The sequence below is a fragment of the Cuculus canorus genome, chromosome 2, assembly GCF_017976375.1.
Source record: "Cuculus canorus isolate bCucCan1 chromosome 2, bCucCan1.pri, whole genome shotgun sequence".
NCBI classification, from domain to species: Eukaryota; Metazoa; Chordata; class Aves; order Cuculiformes; family Cuculidae; genus Cuculus; species Cuculus canorus.
The window spans coordinates 119204621-119224117 of record NC_071402.1 but is presented as its reverse complement, the minus strand read 5'-3'; the positions used below and the strand labels follow the sequence as shown (position 1 = coordinate 119224117).

Below are 19497 nucleotides of genomic sequence, written 5' to 3'. Positions count from 1 at the left end.
GATCTCTCTACACTGGACACTTTCAAGGCTCAGCTTGACAGGGTGCTGGACTATCTCGTTTAAACTATACATCACCTAAAAAGGTTTAACCAGATGATCCTTCAGGTCCCTTCCAACTTGATATTCTGTGAAAAGTCCAATTCTCTGACTAGTTAACCAGGGAAGCAGATTACTCAGTGAGAGGGGAGAATAATACATGCATGGGGAGACTGGCCTTCCCAACTGTTAGAACCTGGACCATCTTTTGGATTACAGAAATTTCATATCACTGCAATGTGGTCATTGCTTGTGTCCATACACAACCCTCAGCTGCACGCTCAGGTTCTTCCACTGAACTATGGCATAAATTAAAGAACAACATGAAAAAAGAATATGCTAAAAGCAAAATAAGTTCTCGCAGCAGAAATAAATTAAAATTTGATTAAACAAACAGTTTGGACTGAAATGCTCCAAGGCAGTAAGGTGCTCCTGCAATCAACATGAAAGGCCCACCGGAATACCAAATGAGGAATCACAACAAAGATGTCTTCGCAGAAACTGCATGAAATCTGCAGGGGCAAGAATATTAGCCAGCTCTCGCTTCAGCCTCAGCAAAAGCTAGATATTATGGCTTTAGAGTGCCAACAAACAGCATCCCGATTCCCTGCGCCACCACTTCAGAGGGCAAAGCACTCATATCCTAATGCTAAGAGCCCATTGTTCTGTTAGAGTGAAGTTTCACCCTGAGACAGGACAAGTTGAAATTCTCTTGGCATATAATACACAAACAAGATGTTACAGGACTCTTGCATGGGAGAATTAATTTGTTTTGAATCCACCATCTTTTGCCAACACAGGATTGCACAAGACGGGTATAAGGGTGAGGAGATGAAAGGGCTCAAGGTCCTAAAACTTCTCCAGGGAAGTACTTGACTCAGGAACCTGTTTTTTGCTGACCCCACATTAGTGCCCTCCTACCATTTTAATGGGTTTTATCTTTAAACAAATATTTCCAGAAGGGAATCATGTTCATGCCAAGTGAAAACAAGCCCCTCAATATAACTAAACACAGCTTGCATCAGCCAAGTCACCCTACAACTGACCTCTTAAATGCAAGCAAGTCTGGATGACTCCTGCATTTCTGCCAAACTAGATGGCATTAATTATGCAGTTCTTTGTTCCCAGAAGACTTCAATTTATAGGTCATATTTTTACTTCCTTTTACTGAGAACAAACAAGAATTTACACTTCCCTTTCTCTTGCAGGCACAGTCATGCATTTTTCCCTTATTGTTTAACTAAAGCTGGTTCAACCACCAAAAACCTTGTGCCTGCGCTTTCAGAGGCAGCCTAGTGGCTCTAAAATAACCATAAAGACAGAAGCTGGAAGACAGTCTTCCTAGGCTAGGTGGTTTTATAAATTTGAACACAACAACACGAAGCTATTCGCATGATTTCTCTACAGTTCTAGAAATCAAAGTACAAAATAAAGATGGAGTGGCACCTCAACTTATTAATATTCCAGCACATTCCTTCAGTTCCATTTTCCCACCCACTCCTTCCCCCCACTTCAATATAGAAATTTGATTCCAGTTAAATGGAACTTTTCTAGACTAAATTAAGACTGGATCAACTCTTTAGGCAGGTGCTTTGCTGATGACTGGTACTAATCTTTCCAGTCTCCTGGTTCCCACATAGATTTGCTGTTCTTCAACACTAATATTCCTCTTGGCACTCACATTTCCTATTTCGAGGTTTTATTAGACAGAGAGCCAAAGGGGTTGAAACCAGAGATCGTTCTCCAGCTCTTCCTGCTGAGCAGATACAAAGAGGGAGCTCTGTTCCATGACCGGCTCCGTAACAGAAAATGGAAAATGTGGAATGAACACTTAGAAGGTGAACCCCAGTTTTTAAAAAAAAAAAAAAAAAAAAAAATTGCTATCAGGAATTAAAAGAAAATTCAGTGTGCAGCAAATCAGCAGATCTGGGATAAGGAGCATTTAAACCCTGCTAATGGCAGTATGAATCGGGAATAAAATAGGGTTCTCTCTAACAAGCCCAGTATAAGAGCAGTGATTCCACAAACCTAAGGGCCTTAAGTCATTTGGATTTTTTTAGTGCTCTTGCAAAGCACCTTTGAACCAGCATGACTGAATGGATTTCAGGGGCAAAGACATAGGAATAAAAAAATCCATTTCCAGGACAAAATCTGCTGCCAGCTTCGGGACAGAGGACAAAGTTCACTGCTCTCAATGCCTGATGTCACAAACTTCAAAGTTATCCGATTTTTTTGTACTGCAGAGTACACATTTCTATCATTGACTTTTCCAAGTACAGCTCTGAGCCCTATGCATTCCGTGCCCTACATAGCTATTTACAGAAACAGAAGTAGACATTCATATTTGAGGTGGGGTTTAGAGATTTTTTTCTTTTTAAATTGCGCATGCTAATTAACACAATATAATCAATTGATCTTATTGATCCATTCGTCTATTGATCTTATTTTGTTGCTAACTTCCTCACTACTGGTTACTCTCTAGCACACACCACAGGCTCCGCGAGCAGGGATTGCTTTTGCAGCAGTTACAGATGAGTAGTAGATACTATGCTTACTGAGCTTTGAAGCAAAGTTTACCTATTTGCCACCCTGCTTGTAGTCCGAAGGATTAAGCTTAATAGCCCCACACACATCAACCCCACTGCCTGAGACAATAGGTCCAAAACAATGCTCTGCAATTTAAAGGATCAACAGGGTTATGTATTACCTTGCATGCCATATCCCATCAACTCAAGTCTTGCTTCATCAGCTTTCAAAGTGATAAAGCTTGCATTCAGGCCTTTCTTTCCTGTGTCTTGTTCAGAGGATTTACGAGTATTACCCTCTCTCCCCTTCTCTTACCCTGTGAGTTTACATTCTGCCTTCTGGCACACCCCTACACGAATCTTCTCATTCCTCAACCTCATCTCCTAGCTATTTCTACAATTCTGTAATTTTCATGTATTTCACACCTGCTACCCTATCTCTCACTCCCACCTTGAACACAATCACATCCTGGCTACCCAGCCAGATGCCACTGCACACATCCTTCTAGCCATACACAGAAGTAGCCCCTCTAGGCAACTCTTCTTCCACTTCTGCCCCTCCTTGCCTTGAGAGAAAATAGAAGCAGCACTCAGGAACAGTCTCCCCCTTGGGGAAAAACCAAAAAGCCTCAGACACCAGCAAACCCTGTTACAGACACCAAGCAGAAGCACTGCCTATGCCACCACACACTCAAATCTCAGCCACTTTTTCACTAAAGTGAGAAGCTGCCCGTCACCTCAAAAGCTTTCTTGCTTTCCTTGCAGGTAGTAGATCACACCCTTACTTCCACACCTCATCCTTCCCTGTCTCAGCTACACAGGCCCTTTCCAACCCTCCCAAAAAAACTATTTTAGGTGCTTCTTAATAATCAAGTAGTAGTTGGGCAAGGGAGGTAAGGTCCTGGTGACAGCACAGAAAGCAGAACTCAGTTTGTCCCCAAACCAGCACATTTTAGAGCCGCATTTAGCATGTTCCTGCTTCAGCACAACCTAATACAGCACTAAACCCTGCAGGTGTCCCCAGGTCTGCCCCACTCCAGCCCCCTTCCCCAACAGGTTCCAGCTGCAACCAATTTAGCTGCTGAGCATTTTGCTTTAAGAAGAAAAAGCAGATACACAAAGTCTACACTGTATTTTCAAATAATTACAACTACTGATGGGAAAGAACAAGGCTCTGAAAGGCCATTGATAATGAAAGGAGAACAGAACTAGTCTTTCGCTACTGATAGTTTGCGTCTGCTGTAGCTGTTCCTGAACTGAAGAACATGAGCAGCTGTAGCTATGAAGAAACACATTTTTGCCTTTAATTCACATGGCTTACATGCAATTCAAGACACAGACGCTGTCAGCCAAGAGCATGTGCTTAAGATGTTATTAATAGTAGGAAAGCAATGCAATTAATATGTGCTCTCCAATCACAAGCTTATATGGCAGAAAGTTCTCACCTGCCTGGCCACTCTCCGAGCTTCCCAGTAAGGTTTAGAGTCTTCTACAGCTTTTCCAATCTTCTTTACCAGTTCATCCAGTTTTACTGTTGCTTCAACCAGCACAGAGCGGAACTTCTGGCGTGCATCCTTCAAAATGTTGCAGAAGGGAAAGAAAGGACAAAGATAGGTTAGAGCTTTAAAATGTATTTCTACCTGTTTGTTCCCACCTTCAAGCTGCTCTTTATGTGCACAAACAAGCTGATACATTCAAAACAACCACTGTCATTTGGACGGAGTCAGATTTCTTCAGTAGAGGTAATAATAGGAACCCAGAACCATACCCAAACACTCACATCCTAGACACCTGTCTTCCATAGACTGCTTTTACACACAGCTTGCAACAGCCAGTGCTAGATGTCACCCCTAGCAGGCTTTCTCAGACAGGAATAGCTTGCAAATGACTCAGTTCTAAGAGGGAGTTTAGTGGCAAAGATACCTCATCTAGACAACACTAGGATACAGCTAGCAGCAGGACAAATCCAGCAGCAGGCAGGCAAATCATCTGGAATCTACGTCTCCTAAACCTTAGTGTGTCCCATCCCTAGTACTGTTACCCCCAGAGACACCATTTCACAACACAAGAGAGAATGGGCAGGATCTCCTTTCTGCAGGAAAAACTGGATGCTCCCCACATGGTATGTTTTCAAGTCAGCTCCTCTTTCCTTTTATAAACACATCCTACTTGCTTCCACGGCAGCAAAAAAGCTTTCAAGTCCTCATGACAAGACTTCCAGCCATAAACCCCCATTTTTTCAGCTGCAGTTTGTATCAATGTGTAAGTACATCTACTTTCCACTTCATTGTTGTTATTTATTACATATATAAGAAAAGTGAATTCCAACTACTTCCAAACTGAATGAGTTGCACTCTTTACAGGATTAGCTGAAACAATCAAAATATTTTCTCTGCTCCACTGAAATTTCCACACCTTTAAGCAAAGCGATTCTGATTTTGATCTCAGCATCTGACACAGATTCTAAATCTATGGAATTATTGCAGAGATGCAGATTCCGGCTGGGACCTGGCCCAGGATTTAAGGAGATGAAGAGGAAGGGCCATGTGAGCTCTTGACAAGCCTTGTAATTCTAATTAGAGAGCAGGATTTGCACAGACTGCTGGAGTGACATGTTGATTATCAGGAAGCAGATGGCTTGAAGAAGCGCTCTAATTCAGGAGGTTTTTGTCATTATTGTTGAGGATTTCTAGAATGCACAACTGTTTATTCATTGGAAGAATTAAAATACTTTGGAACCTACCACTATGCTCTCAGAAGAGGAAAAAAAAACCTGCTGTAATACATTATTTTTTACAGAACAAAAACATACTTAAGTGAAATCTCAAATGTTTCCTTTTAAGTGTTACCTAAAACATTAACCAGCATTAATTATATTTTAGTCCTACAAAAATAGCTCCAACCCAGTCAATTATCTCATTTCTTAGTGAAAGCCTGAAATGTATCACTCAAACAATATGTATTGAGTCTATGATTTTCTCAGTGAAAAGAGTTTGAATATTTCCAAATAAAGTATTGGACGATACATGGTTCACTACACAGAATGAGTTTCACAAGTAACTGAAATAAGATTGCAAGCGTGATGACTGTATTACAAGAAAAACGTTAAGTACTGAAGTATATTTAACAATTTATTTTTCCCAGAAATGCAGAAACAAAGTTAAAAACTATTTTGTTAAACGAGTGACCCTGAAGGTTTACTTTTCATTTCCTTTGTGAAAGCTGCATCAGGATACTTGTTGTGGAAAGCAAATAGTTAAAAAAAAAAATTAAAAATATAGGCATAAAGTAAAAAAAGCCCTATGCTGTGATATATTCCAAAATTTGGTTCCCATGTTTGTCAGATAAGTGCTCAGAACACAGAAACCATTACTACCAAATCTGTGCTTAAGGAAGCTACCCCAAATTTATTCACGTGATAATTACATACACTCTTACCCAACAGGAAAAAGAGGACTAGTTTCCAATAAAAACATACCAAAAAGCACCAAGGATAGAGCAGAGAAACTAACAGCAACTTCTGTACCCACTGATCTCCTATCTACTTAGATAAAGCACACGCAAATTACTAAACCATAAGGAAAACTATAACTGGCACCTGAAGCATAAGTCTGGCAAATGGTTAAGCACACGTTCATCCATGAGCACAACTGCACTTTACACAGAAGTCTGTCCTACAGAATCAAAGAATCATAGGATAGTTTGAGTTGGACACCTCCCACCAGATCAAGCTGCCCAAGGCCCATCCAACCTGGTCTTGAACACCTCCAGGGATGGGGCATCCACAGCTTCCCTGGGCAACCTGTGCCAGTGTCTCACCACTCTCATAGTGAAGAAATTCCTCCTTATGTCCAGTCTAAATCTGCCCCTCTCCAGTTTATACCCATTGCCCCTCATCCTATCACTACAAGCCTTTGTAAACAGTCCCTCCCCAGCTCTATTGTAGCCCCTTCAGGTACTGGAAGGTCACTATAAGGTCTCATTGGAGCTTTCTCTTCTCCAGGCTGCACAACCCCAACTCTCTCAGCCTGTCCTCATATGGGAGGTGCTCCAGCCCTCTGATCATCCCTGTAGCCCTCCTCTGAATGCATTCCAGCAGTTCCACATCCTTCGTATGTTGGGGATTCTAGAACTGGACAAAATACTCCAGATGGGGGTCTCACAAGAGCAGAATAGAGGGGCAGAATCTCATTTTCTCCGGTGAAGAGCAATAACAAAAGCCAAAACACCCCAAAACTTAATACTCGCATCATCATCACCTGACTTATTTTAAATGACATTTATTCTCAGGCTCCTGATTGTCAGGAACACAAGCCTGCAGACTCCACCACCTTCCAGATGAGAGAATAAGCAGATTCTCATACTTTACTGGGATCAGTCCCCCTACCAAAGTTTTCCAGCCATCCCCACTGGACACTACAAGAAGATGTCTCTGAGAAGGTGTAATGCCAAAGACATATCCTCTCCTGCACCACACGCACCACTCGTACTCTGCCTAGCCCCAACAACACTACAAAAGCAAGCAATTCCACTTATGTATCTACACTGTGTGTGCTCCAGGAGCATCCCAGCGCATTCACAACACTCAGCCTCCTCAGTCCAAACTGATTCAGCTCTCATGGTTTCAGTGATAGCAGCTCCTATCTGAGAGCTACAGCAACATCTCCAGTGAGCAGAGGCACAGCTCCATCCTGCAAACACGCAGCCACACAGTGCATCGGCCCTGCCATGTGCTGGCAGAGCAGCTGTGAAAGTCATCACACTTGGGTCAGTGCAAAAATCCCCTGGCAGGTGCCCTGGTAAGTAAGAAATAGAAGTGCAGCAGCTATTTTTACTCTTCATGTGAAACTGGGGAGGTCAGAACCACCAAGCCAACTGCACCAGGAGCACTGGGCTTGGTGCAATTGCTACTTACGTGACATGAAAAGCGCATTTTGTGGTCCATGGGAAGGATGGGCCTGTGGTCAAGGCAGTAACTTGGAAATCAACTTAAATTGGGAATCAATTTAATCGCCTGCTCTATGTACAGCTTCCTGTGTTACTGTCACTGAGAGACTCCGACCCACATGTGAAGTGGTTCAAAGCTATAAATCCCTTTTACAGTGTTTTCTGTAAGAATACTCACGTCAAAAAATTAGAGACTGAGGAACACCACAGCAGTGAAGTTCATCCATGGTCCCAGCATGAGGGAAGCCTTAGTGAAGCTGGGAAAACAACCATACCACCTTCACCTTACTTATGAAATCCTCTAAAATAATGCACCTCCTTACAAGTGTTACTGCACAACTGCCAAACAATTGCTTCATTCAGACCTTTACCTAGCACATATGGACAACAGGGAAAGGAAAAGATGACAATTTCTGCATCTCGCTGCCACGAGTTGCCAGCATCTGAGACAGTTCAGCACATGCCATGCAACTCTCCTAGCACAGTCCTTAATTCCTAGCTTCTGTATTTCAGCTCCTTGAAAGATGATGCTTTCCCAGCAGAAATGCAAGTTATTGATAAAAGCGAGAATTCAGCCGTAGGTACAAACCCTGTGAGTCACACTCAGCATTTCTGGGGGATTTTTTGAAAAAAACCCACATGGTCTTGTTTTTCTCATCACTGAACACATACATGCACAGACCAGATAAACTGCAACAGAAGCAAAGCAACCGACGAGACATCTTAAATGCCCAGACAACATTTCAAAAGCATGTTTTCCCCTCTGGCAGCTCATAATCTTCTGTGATCATTTTTAAGAATGCCTTGTTACTGATTTTGCAAGCAGAAAAACCATACTGAAAGCTGGCTGGCTATCATTTCCAGTGTTTTCTCCCTCCTATTTGCTCAAATGAGATGGTGATAAACCTTTTTAAGGCTGGACAAAAGCTAATTAAGGCAATTTAACCTCACTGTGTGTTGCAAGGTGTATGAAAAAAAAAAGTAGCAGTCAAAACTTACTTAACTTACAGCCCTAATAACCAGGCTCTCGCTACCTAGGTGTTTGTCATACACATGCTCTAGCAGGTGTAGCACTTAGCGCATCTTGTGAACAGCAGTTTACTTTTAATCACCTTATTTTACAGGTATAAGAGCTCCATTCTCATCAAATTCCTTCCTGGAAATCCTTAGCACTCTTCTCCCAAGTGACAGATTTCACAAATTTTAGGGAGCATGCTTGATTTTTACCCCATATATGCTTTTGCTACCATAGTTCATTATTAAAAGCAGACGTTGTTTCCAGTAACTTTCTGTTGGCAGCTCTCTGTTACTCCACCAAAAGAGGGACCACACTTAACAAGAGGCCATCCATACAGGAGCATTTTGGAGATCCACTTTCAAACGTGGAAAAAAAAAAACAAAACACAATTTTACACTTATATTGCACCTGTTGAAGAATAAAGCACACTTGTTTTTTCCTTTCTCATGAGCAATGGAGATGAGCTGGTGTCAGACGCCAGATGACAGGCAAATAACTATTTCTGCCCATCAAGTGAAGCATATATTTGCAAACGGTTGTCTTTTTAGAATGAGTTTAACAACTGTGTATGAAGCATTTTAGCACCAAGCACATATAAATTTCATTTACAAAGGTTAACCTAGGACCCTTTAGACAATTTGGTGTACTGAACCTCCAACAACCCATTAAACCAGCCTGGGAAGTGAATGGGAAAGGAAATTGCTGACTGAGAGAGAGGCTTCTTCTAGTTCCAAGAGGCAGGCAGTATTTGTACCTGCCTTCCTCTGCTACAGAGACCTACCAACTGCAAAAGCTCATTTCCAAGTTAAGATAGCATCACTACACATATGCACATGCTCTGCGATCTACCTCGGAGCACTGAACAGGTTAACAACATCTTTAATATCTATTTGGTGCCTGAGTAGCTCAAGTAAACCAGATTGACTACTGAACCTTAAAAAAAAGTGGAAGGAAGGGGTTAAGTAACATCTCAATTTTTAAGCATGGGGAAAAGTCTTTTTCCACACAACTACTTATCTGTCATCTAAGAACAATACAAATTGGTATCTGGAAGTTGTTCTAACCTCCTGCTTGCACTTACAGACTGAGACTACAAATACACTGGTATGTTTAGTCCTCTTAGAATAAAGGAGAGGAATGCAGGCAGGGAAAGGCACTGGGTGCTCCTTCCAAAATAAGATTTCTCTGCCTAACCCTTCCTTCCTCTCTTCCTCCCCATATCTGCTTCAAGAACATGAACCAAGTAAAGCCTTTTGACTCACTCAGGCAACAAAATCTTTCCAGAGCCATAGCAGAGGAAAGAGCATTTCCTTACTCATCCATGGATAAAAGCAGAAGGCAAAATAACAAGCAATCCATACACAGGAGCCGTTTCCTGTGGAAACAAGAGATATGGAAAGATTTGGCTGGTGCTGGACAAATCCATCGTGCATGTGCATTCCAAAAAACAGCAGGAACATGAGCCAGTGAGCTGCTCCTCCCTTATCTGTGTACTCTTTTATGGACACTGGAAAGAGCTGCACAGGGATGCTGATAAGGCTATGGATGTTTCTCATGAGCAATGGAGATGAGCCGAGACAAACGTTTCCCCAGGCCAACCAGGCGTGTCCAGAATGAGATTCCTGTCACTGACAGCCCATTTTTCTAAAAATTCAGAGATTGAGGACTTTTTTTTTTTTTTAAGTCTACTTAGAATTCTTGTGTGTCACACGGTCAGAAGGCTGAGCTTTTTAGCCCAAACCCAAGTATTTAGTAAGGAAGTAAAAGTAACTTTAACTAAAATAGCCCTTCCCCTTCACAGAAGGGTTCAAATGTGGACAAGCCACACAAGCGAAAGAGCAACACAGCTGATAACACCCTCCCCTTTCCTTTGACTCTAACACCAACTCAGGGTGACCTTTAGGATAAATCCAGGAATAAAAGTAACACAATGTCTTGCAGATCAGCACTAGAGGATCTAAGAAAGAGTACAAGAAGGATCCTTACCAAGCCCTACTAATAACAAGCACGGTTGAAAGCAGCACTGTTCAGCTCCAGTTTTCCCGTGCAGTCATCTCCCCTTAACAAACATCGGCAAGCTCGTAGCTCCGGCAACAAAAACTCTAACAAAAACCACATTTGGGATAGCTGAGATTCCAGTGGTAATTTTAATGGCATGTGCTGTATTTCCCCTCCTTGCAATTCTGCCAGAGGGTCCCTGGGTGAGTTTGTTACATCGGAATTGTACTTTCAGGAGCCAAAGAGTATGAGCTTGCTGGACAGGCGAGTCATGCACATTTGTTAAGTACATTTGCAACTCCTGATATGAGTTCAGACAGAAGTGCATTTCCAATAAACAGGGAAAAGCCTCCAACAGCAAAGTGCCGCTCTAACTTTTATCTCCACTGCAAGATGTTTTCGCCACCTCCTCCTCACAGACACTTCAAAGATAAACAGGGACATTAGCGAAGTCAAGCGTTAAACCTCTCCGGAGGACCTTCATCATCCTTTTGCTGTGTCAGTAATGCTCAGAGTAGCACTTACGAGGAGCAGCGTTATGGATTTTAAATAAAGCCTAATCAAAGATTCATTAACAGGCACTACATTAACACAATATACAGCTATCAGCATCTCAGTGCCCTTTAGCAGCTCCACAACTCCCGAACAGGTTGTGAGTATCATCAGGTCAGGATATTTCTCTAGGGTTTAGCAGGATAGGGTCAAAAGAGCAAAAAAATGAGTAACTGTATCAAGTAAAAGAATAGATGTAGCTAACTTCAATGTGTCTGTTCAAGTCATGTCAGTCAGGTAAATCCACCCCTGTCCCAGGTGGCTTGGGTGCAGACGTTATTTTAAAAGATTAAAATAAGGCAGGCTGATCAGCTCAGAACGGATTCCATAACAGTTCAGGTACAGAACTTTAAATAAATAAATAAATAAAGTAAGTAAGTCAGGCTGAACAACCCATTTTATCACTTCTGTAAACAGCAAGCGCCAATATTTTCTACATCGTTCAAACACGGAAATGTCTGTGACTACACCAAGAGAGCATCGTCATAGAATCATAGAGTATCTGGTTGGAAGGGACCGCAGAGATCATCTGGTCTGCTTTAGTTTAAACAAGAAGGCCCAGAACTCTGTCAAGCTGAGACTCAAGATGTCCGGTGCAGAGGAATCTACCACTTCCCTAGGGAGATTATTCCAATGTCTAACTGTTCCCATGATGAAAAATCTTTTGAAATCCAACTGGAATCTCCCCAGGACCAACTTATACCCATTAACCCTTGTCAACGTGACTCCTCTAAAAAGGGGAGTCTCCATCCTCTCGGTAGGCACCCTTTGTGTACTGGTACATAGTAAAAAGGTCTCCTCTAAGACTTCTCCTCCCAAGCCTGAAAACCCCACAAGCCTCTACTGATTTATTTCAGCACCGTAACATTTCCACTGGCTAAGGCAACATTTTTACTTCTTTTTTGCAGATTTAGGCTTGTGGCACAGTGAGAACAAAAGCATGGGGTTTAGAAGCATTTAACATCTACAGCTTTTTGTTGTGGGTTTTTTTTTTCCAGTTAACAGGAACTGGAGACAGTCAGCAGTCCTCTTTAGAGCAACTCGTGCAAAGCTACAGGAAGTCCAGAACACACTTGGAGTACTTCAATGCTCTTGAAGGTTACTCTTCCTGCTTATCAGAGAGTACATCAAGTCACAAAAACATGGGTGTCTTTTTCTGGACTTCCTTCGAAGAAATATACCTTCTATTCAAATGCTCTCATTATGCTTTTCCAGATTATTCCAAGGAAAAAAGTCAACAGTAGGGACGTATGGACCATAAAGTAATTCTACAGGAAGCTGGCAATCAGCATTTTGTGCTGTCAACAGCCTAATGACACTGACTATGTTTTCATTGAAAGATGAAGAAAATAATAATAGAAGAATAGGATAAACATAAGTCTATTCTCAGTTTAACCCCCCGCATATCTTTCTTCTAATGAAATATCTTGCAACAGCAGCAACACCACAAACTAGGAAGGGGTAGGAAAAGGGACCCGAAGCAGCTAATAGCCACAATAGCAAATCTTCAAAGGCAAATTCAGCATGGCTCTCCCAAAAGCCCAGCATTCAAGTATTTTGGACGTCTTTGAAGAAGAATGATCCAGTTTCTAAACTCTCCCTTCCAAACTCTGGATTTATCCTGTACGGTTGCTTGGCAAAGCTTTCTTTTCTTGTCCAGAGTATGAAATGCAGGGATTTTCTTCTAACCACAAGTGTTGTGATGCTTTTTTAATATCTTTCATCTAAATAGGTCTTAGGTCTATTTAAAATGCATTTATCAACTTAAATAAATTAAGCCTTGCTTACATCATCCAGCTGCATTTGTCCTCAAAATTTAAGCAGATCAAAAGCAATGAAAATCTTCCCAGATTAAAAATTATGCAGTTGCATTGATGCCACAAACTGGCTTCAATCCAGTAAGATTTTTCGGATGAAAAGCAAAGAGGAAACAGTCACGAAGCATACTGTTGATGATATTTCAACTTAATTCCTTCAAACACTGCTTGCACTATGTACTACAGACAGAGCTGTACCAAACTTTCAATGACATAGAGGCGGAAAGCACCATATAGCCATTCTCTGCATATCTGACACCTAATATTTCCTAAACCGAGTAAGCAACAATATAAGATCAACCTAATGTGGAAACACTGTTCTTATTTGCAATGATATATCCAGGAGCCTTTCGGCCGTTAGAGCTCAGCATGCCTCTCACACAGAGAGAGTAGCTACAAATCTCCAGGCTCTACAAACACTTGAACACATGAATAATTTTAATCAAGCAGTAAAATCCCATCTTAAATCATTGGGACTTATTTCATGAGTATACATTTGCATTATTATTACTATTCTATCTGCTTCATAATACATCCTCAGTGCAAGGTTATGACAAGATTAATGAAATCCAGGCAACTATCCACAGCACCATCTTTCAATTTCAGTACCTCAGCATGAAATAAGGAGACTGAAGAGATATATATATAATGATTTTTTTTCAATACATGTATAGAAATAGTCCTGAAGTCCATTTAATTGGAAACGTTGCAGACTAGCATACTGATTTTTAAAGTTCACTCATAGAATTTAAATCAAGCTAGTGACACTGAACAGTTTTCACAGCTGAAATATAGTTTAATTTTGCATAACAAATCATCCTCCATTTCACTAAGTTTATTTGCCAATAAATTCATGCCACAAAGCACAGAAATTGCAAATGAGTGTGGAGAAGGAACTAGCCACACACAGGGCTGCTTTGTCTTTAAAGAAGTACACAGCCCTATATTCTGTTCAATGCATACAGTGGATACTCCAATATTCACAAATACTAGCAGGAACCATCCCACGCTCCAGGTACCCATCTCATGAAAACACACATACAATCAGGGAAAAAAATCAACACAGACTTTGATATTGGAAGATGCAGTACTTTTAGAGTACGCTCATCACTGCAACCTCACCAAGTTTTCATACAGTACGCAAAATATTGTAACGTTATCAAAGTTACTTAGGATGTAAAGTAGCATTTTATGCCAGTTTTCCTTTAGGAGAATATTCATCTTACAGTTCCCCTGGGTTTATTTTCTTGGCTTTGCAGTTACAAAAGAAAATTCAGACACACAAGTAGGACAGTTCGGTTTTATTTGTTCTCAGATCAATAATGCTGAGTCTTCTAGAATAACTACCAAGTGGCCGAAGCTCAAAGTTGTGGCTTCAGAAAAAATTTCTTCAGAACTTTCTATAAGATTTTTAAGTACCCAAGAAAACTTCTTTTTCCATCTAGGAAGTCTTTTCCTTCAACTCATTCATTACTTTCCTTACTCAGAAAGTGATGACATAACAGGCAAAAATGACAAGCTAAAAAAACCAGCCACCAAGAGATCCTGGCAGGTAATTGTATGGCAAAGACCACTTAACCAAATAAACTTTCACTGTCTATAACCACAAGAACTTGTCTAAGTTTAGTTTCAAAACCTAAAAATAGGGTTTGGCAGTGTGAGAGGGGTGGGGTTCTCCATATCAGGCTTTTACTGTGTCAGCATCCCTCTACCTTCTCCCTTTCCATTCCAGCTGCTAGCTCAATTCACACCTTTAAAAAATCATGACCAGACTTTTGCTGCCAAACTACCATTCAGGATAGCACAATTCATGGGGAAGCCTTCTCAGAAATACTGTTCTGTTGCTCACAAAATCCAACACGCACAAAAGGAAAATGCAAGGATGAATTCTGTACCTCTAGTTCTGTCTCTCTCCGATTGATAGCATCTGTAGATTGATTTAGTTTTTCCAGCTCCCCCTAAAAAGAAAGAAAGAAAAGTTAAAGGCATATTAAGAAATTGAGGCAGAATATGTCTGTTCTCATTTAGCATCCCCACCAAAAGCTCATAAGGGCTGTGGCTTACAGAGTCAGTGAAAAGAGGAAACTTTGAGACATTTAGTATAACTCTACCACTGGTGTTCTGTTTTGCTACTTAGAAGAAAAATAATCAGGAGAAGCTCTATAGTTTTATTTTAAGGCAGTACATTTCCTGTTCTGGCTTATTGCTCGCCATTAAAAATAAACATAAGGCACAGCAAGTTCTGTCTTATCAATCAATGTAGTCAGTATCTGCTAGTTGCCAGTGAGATACACAAACACCTCCCAAAAGGATTACTTCAAAGTTAGTACTATCACATACCGTGAAAGCCCAGCATTGATAAGAAACACGTCTTGCAGCATGAGAGGCGTTTTTTTCTGGGTTTTGGCAAACCATTTTCTAACATAGCCAGTCAATGGGACATACGATTATGTTTACTTAGCCAATATTTTGATCTTTTAACAGCAAAACCAAAGGTGTTAAATCCCATGAATAAATATTTACTAGAGGTGGTGTTGGCATGAATGAAGTCACTGTAAAAATAAAGCTCATTCTTAATTACTTTCTTACCACAAAAAGCAATCCTCAGGAGCAGACTCTAATAGTCTTCTTTATTTGAGCAACATGTTACTCCATGTGAGGTCCCAGATTTCAACCAGAGTGTTCTCTAACTCCAATGTTATTTAATTTTCAACCAGTGTAACAGTATCTGCCTTGACATGTTCAGCTGTATAATCGAACAACTGTAAATTGATTGTCACTTGAGTGATTTCCCCCTGGATTACATGAATTACTCTGGTTACAATCAGAAAGGAATTAATTGCAACAGTTTAGCTCCCTTTTCCTCAGAGGTCAGATTTCATTTCCAGCCTCTAGGATTTGGAAGATACATATTTGCACACCCATGTTTTGTGAAACAGCCACTCATACAGAAATTACCTAACTGGGTTTTACTGTAAGGCGAAGAACGTTAAGGCTCTCATGGAGGCAGAAATAGCAGCCTGTTCTTTCAACCAAGCAGAAAACTCAAAAAAAAAAAACTGCTTCACTGATAACTTGCAAATCAGGTATATGGAAACATGTTTCAAACCGAAGAACTGAGGTCAAAATTAGAGCAATAGGCACTATGGAAGCTCAGCTTCTCAAAATCAGGGCAGTAACAGCGCAGCTTTTGTCGAAGGGCCTTGCTCTGTGTAATCATGGCTTGTGAATTTTGCAATCACCCTACTCAGCCCTGGAAAAGAAATGCTTCACGATAAAGAAAAGAATGACAATTAGAGCAAGGAGGGCCCTACGCCAAGGTTCCATCCCCTCAGCGATGTACACACATGCTTACATTGACTCGTGACAAATGGTCCCAGCAACGCTGGAAGCAAAAGCCATAAATCTGCAGAGACCTAAAAATACATTTCATTTCAGGGACCACAGCACGCTCGAGTTTGCACCAGGCGATTCGTCAAGACATGATTTTGGAGAGAAAAGCTTTGTTTAGAAAACCACGCAACAATAAAAAGCATTTCAGAAGGCATTCATAGAAAGGAAAAAAACATCTTCCACTAAAGCTCCCTTTTTTAAACAAATGAAAATAATCATTTAAAACAAAACAAAAAATCTATCTTCTCCCCTATTTATGAATTTCTGGCCATCAGCTCTGTTTCACAAGCAAGGTCACGCTGTCATGGTCAAATATAAAAGGGGAGGGGGATATCAGAAGGAGAAGGAGGAAGGGAAGGACGCCTAGAGCACAGCGCTGCCTGGGGCTGTGGGGTAAATCATAGAATTCTTTGATTCTCTGACTCCAAGAATGAAGGGAAGGACGCCCAATGGAGCCTGGAGCAGCAGTGCCCGGGGCGACAAAGGGCTGGGGCGCCCCAAGGCTGCTTCCCCGGCACCCAGTGGGTGTCTAGAAGCCCGGGTCTGCTTGCATCCCCATCTGGCACTCACAAATAAATATATGGATACTCACACATACACGCATATATACGTGTCTGTATATATACATACTATGTATATACACATACAGGCATATATGCATATATGTGTGTACATATATTTTTACATACACACATGTATACATGTTTTTATACACACATACACACACATTAATATGTGTATATACATATGTATATATATGTGTATATGTTTTTACATACACACATATACACACATATATGTGCGCACAAATATTTCTAGATACACATATGTGTTTTTATATACGCACACATATATGTGTGCATATATATATTTCTAGATACACATATATAAACACATACGTATATATGTATACATATATATTCATATACACATATATGTGTGTACATATTTTTATATATACACACACAGGCGTGTTATATATATTATCTATAAATCATTACACATAATAGATATTAAAATACATACATAAAATTACTGCAATATGTAATATATAATTATTTTATATGTAATAGTTTAATTACCTATAAATCATTGTATATAACAGATATTAAAATGCATATATAAAATTACTGTAATGTGTAATGTATAATGATTTTTATATATAATATATATTTTATATATAATATGTATATTATATATAGTTTTATATATATTATAGTTAGTTTTATATATATAATATAATATTATATATAATATATAATTATATTATATATATAATATAGATAATATCATATATTTTATATATATAATGGGTTTATGATCTAACCTATAACATCTAATACATATAATGGTTTTATAAGCATAAAATCACATCAGCCTGTTCCCTTGCCACTTGAAAATTTCAATGTTTATATATATACAAACTCAACTATTCACATTTTTACCGATGCGCACACACACACGTGTACATATATACCCACACACGGGTCCGCACATATTTTTAGGCGCACACATACGCGTGTATGCGTCTGTCTATGCACGCGCGTACACGTCTGTGCGCGCATACAGGCACTAAACCGCAAAAGCAAGGGGCACGGCGATGAGCCCAGCGCTCGCTCAGCGCGGTATCTCGGGATCAGCCCCGAGCAGCGCAGCCCCCGCGCCGCCCCACCTGGATGCGCGGATCCACCTCCTCCTCCTCGGGGCGCGGTCCCTCCTCGCCGCCGCGCCCGCGCCTGCTCCCCGGCTCCATCGCCGGCACCGCCGCTCCGCCGCCGCCGCTGCCCACTGCTCCGGGCCCGGCTCTGCCGCCCCGCCTACGGGGGAACCTCTCCCTCCTCCTTTTCCTCCTCCTCCTCCTCCTCCTCTCCTTCCCCGCAGCGCCCGCGGCTCTTTGTGCGTTCGCGCCGCGCAGAGGAAATGAGCGCAGGACTGCGGGGTTTCCTTTCTTTTCCAGCCCTCCTTCTCGCTTCCCCGCCCCGCGGCGCCTCTGGTGCGTGTGTCAGCGCTCGTGTTCGTGCTCGGGGCTCCCCCTCGCTGCATTCATAGATTCATAGATTAGTTTGGGTTGGAAGGGACCTTAAAGATCATCCAGTTCCAACCCCCTGAGATGGGCAGGGACACCTCCCACTGGCTCAAATCCCCCATCCAACCTGGCCTTGAACACCTCCAGGGATGGGGCAGCCACAATTTCCCTCTGCAACCACTTCCAGTGTCTCACCACTCATTGTGAAGAAATTCTTCCTCATGTCTAGCCTAAAATCTGCCCCCCTCCACTTTATACCCATTACTCCTCATCCTATCACTGCAAGCCTTTGGAAACAGCCCTCCCTGAATGCTCAAATGAATCGTTCCAGGGGCAGGGAAACGCCAGTGATAGCTTGCCTGCTTTTTCTCTTTATTTTACTCCCCCTCCCCTCTTTTCTTCATTCCTCTTCTCCACGCTCCGCTGGGGGCTGATGTATCTATGGAGAAGAAAAGGGGAGCAAGGGGAAACAACTTCAGTTTGCACCAGGGGAGGTTTAGATTGGATATTAGGAAAAATCTCTTTACTGACAGAGTGGTGAAGCACTGGAATGGCCTGCCCAGGGAAGTGGTGGAGTCTCCATCCCTGGAGGAGCTCAAAACATGTGTAGACGTGGCACTTTGGGTCATGGTTTTGCAGGCATGGTGATGCTGAGCTGACGGTTGGGCTGGATGATCTTAGAGGTCTTTTCCAACCTTAATGATTCCACTATTCTCCCAAGATGATAAAAATAATAAAGGCACTTCCGATAACTCTGGAAATTCAAATGAAACCCAGACTTCCATTGTGTGGCAGTTGAGCAAGCCACTGTTGTACCTCCTGGATGCAGAGACACTAAAGATGTGTCCTTTTGTTGCCAGTGAAAAGGAACTTCTTACAAGAAGCACTGATATTCTGTACCTGTATGTCCCCCGGCTAGTGGAGCACTTCAGATGAGGGTCTCCTTAATCACAGGGTAGTGCCCACACTGGCACATGAACACTGACCAGCAGTGAGCCAGCAGGGATGGGCTCCAGTGCCTCTGAATCCCACCTATCTCTCCCACAGCTGAAATCTCCTCAGTGGGCTGCGGAAAAGACATAACATTTTAAACAATTACTTCCCTCCTCGCAGTGAGCCCAGAGAGAGGTTAACAGTGTCTTCCCTCGTCTTTGAAAAGGAAAAACATTATGCTTTGCCCTCCTG

General features: G+C 41.6%; 1 protein-coding gene across 1 annotated transcript in view; it reads right to left on the bottom strand.

Moving 5' to 3' along the window:
• The window catches only part of SH3BP5 (SH3 domain binding protein 5), a 61263-nt gene extending 43141 nt beyond the window's left edge, over positions 1-18122 (bottom strand). Inside the window, exons 1-3 of the mRNA XM_054060628.1 lie at positions 17959-18122; positions 14789-14851; positions 4007-4135 (exon numbers count right to left, since the gene is read on the bottom strand). Of these exons, the coding sequence (XP_053916603.1) occupies positions 4007-4135; positions 14789-14851; positions 17959-18039 (273 nt within the window). The 5' untranslated portion in view covers positions 18040-18122. The remainder of the gene's footprint in view (positions 1-4006; positions 4136-14788; positions 14852-17958) is intronic.
• Positions 18123-19497: the final 1375 nt, after the last annotated feature.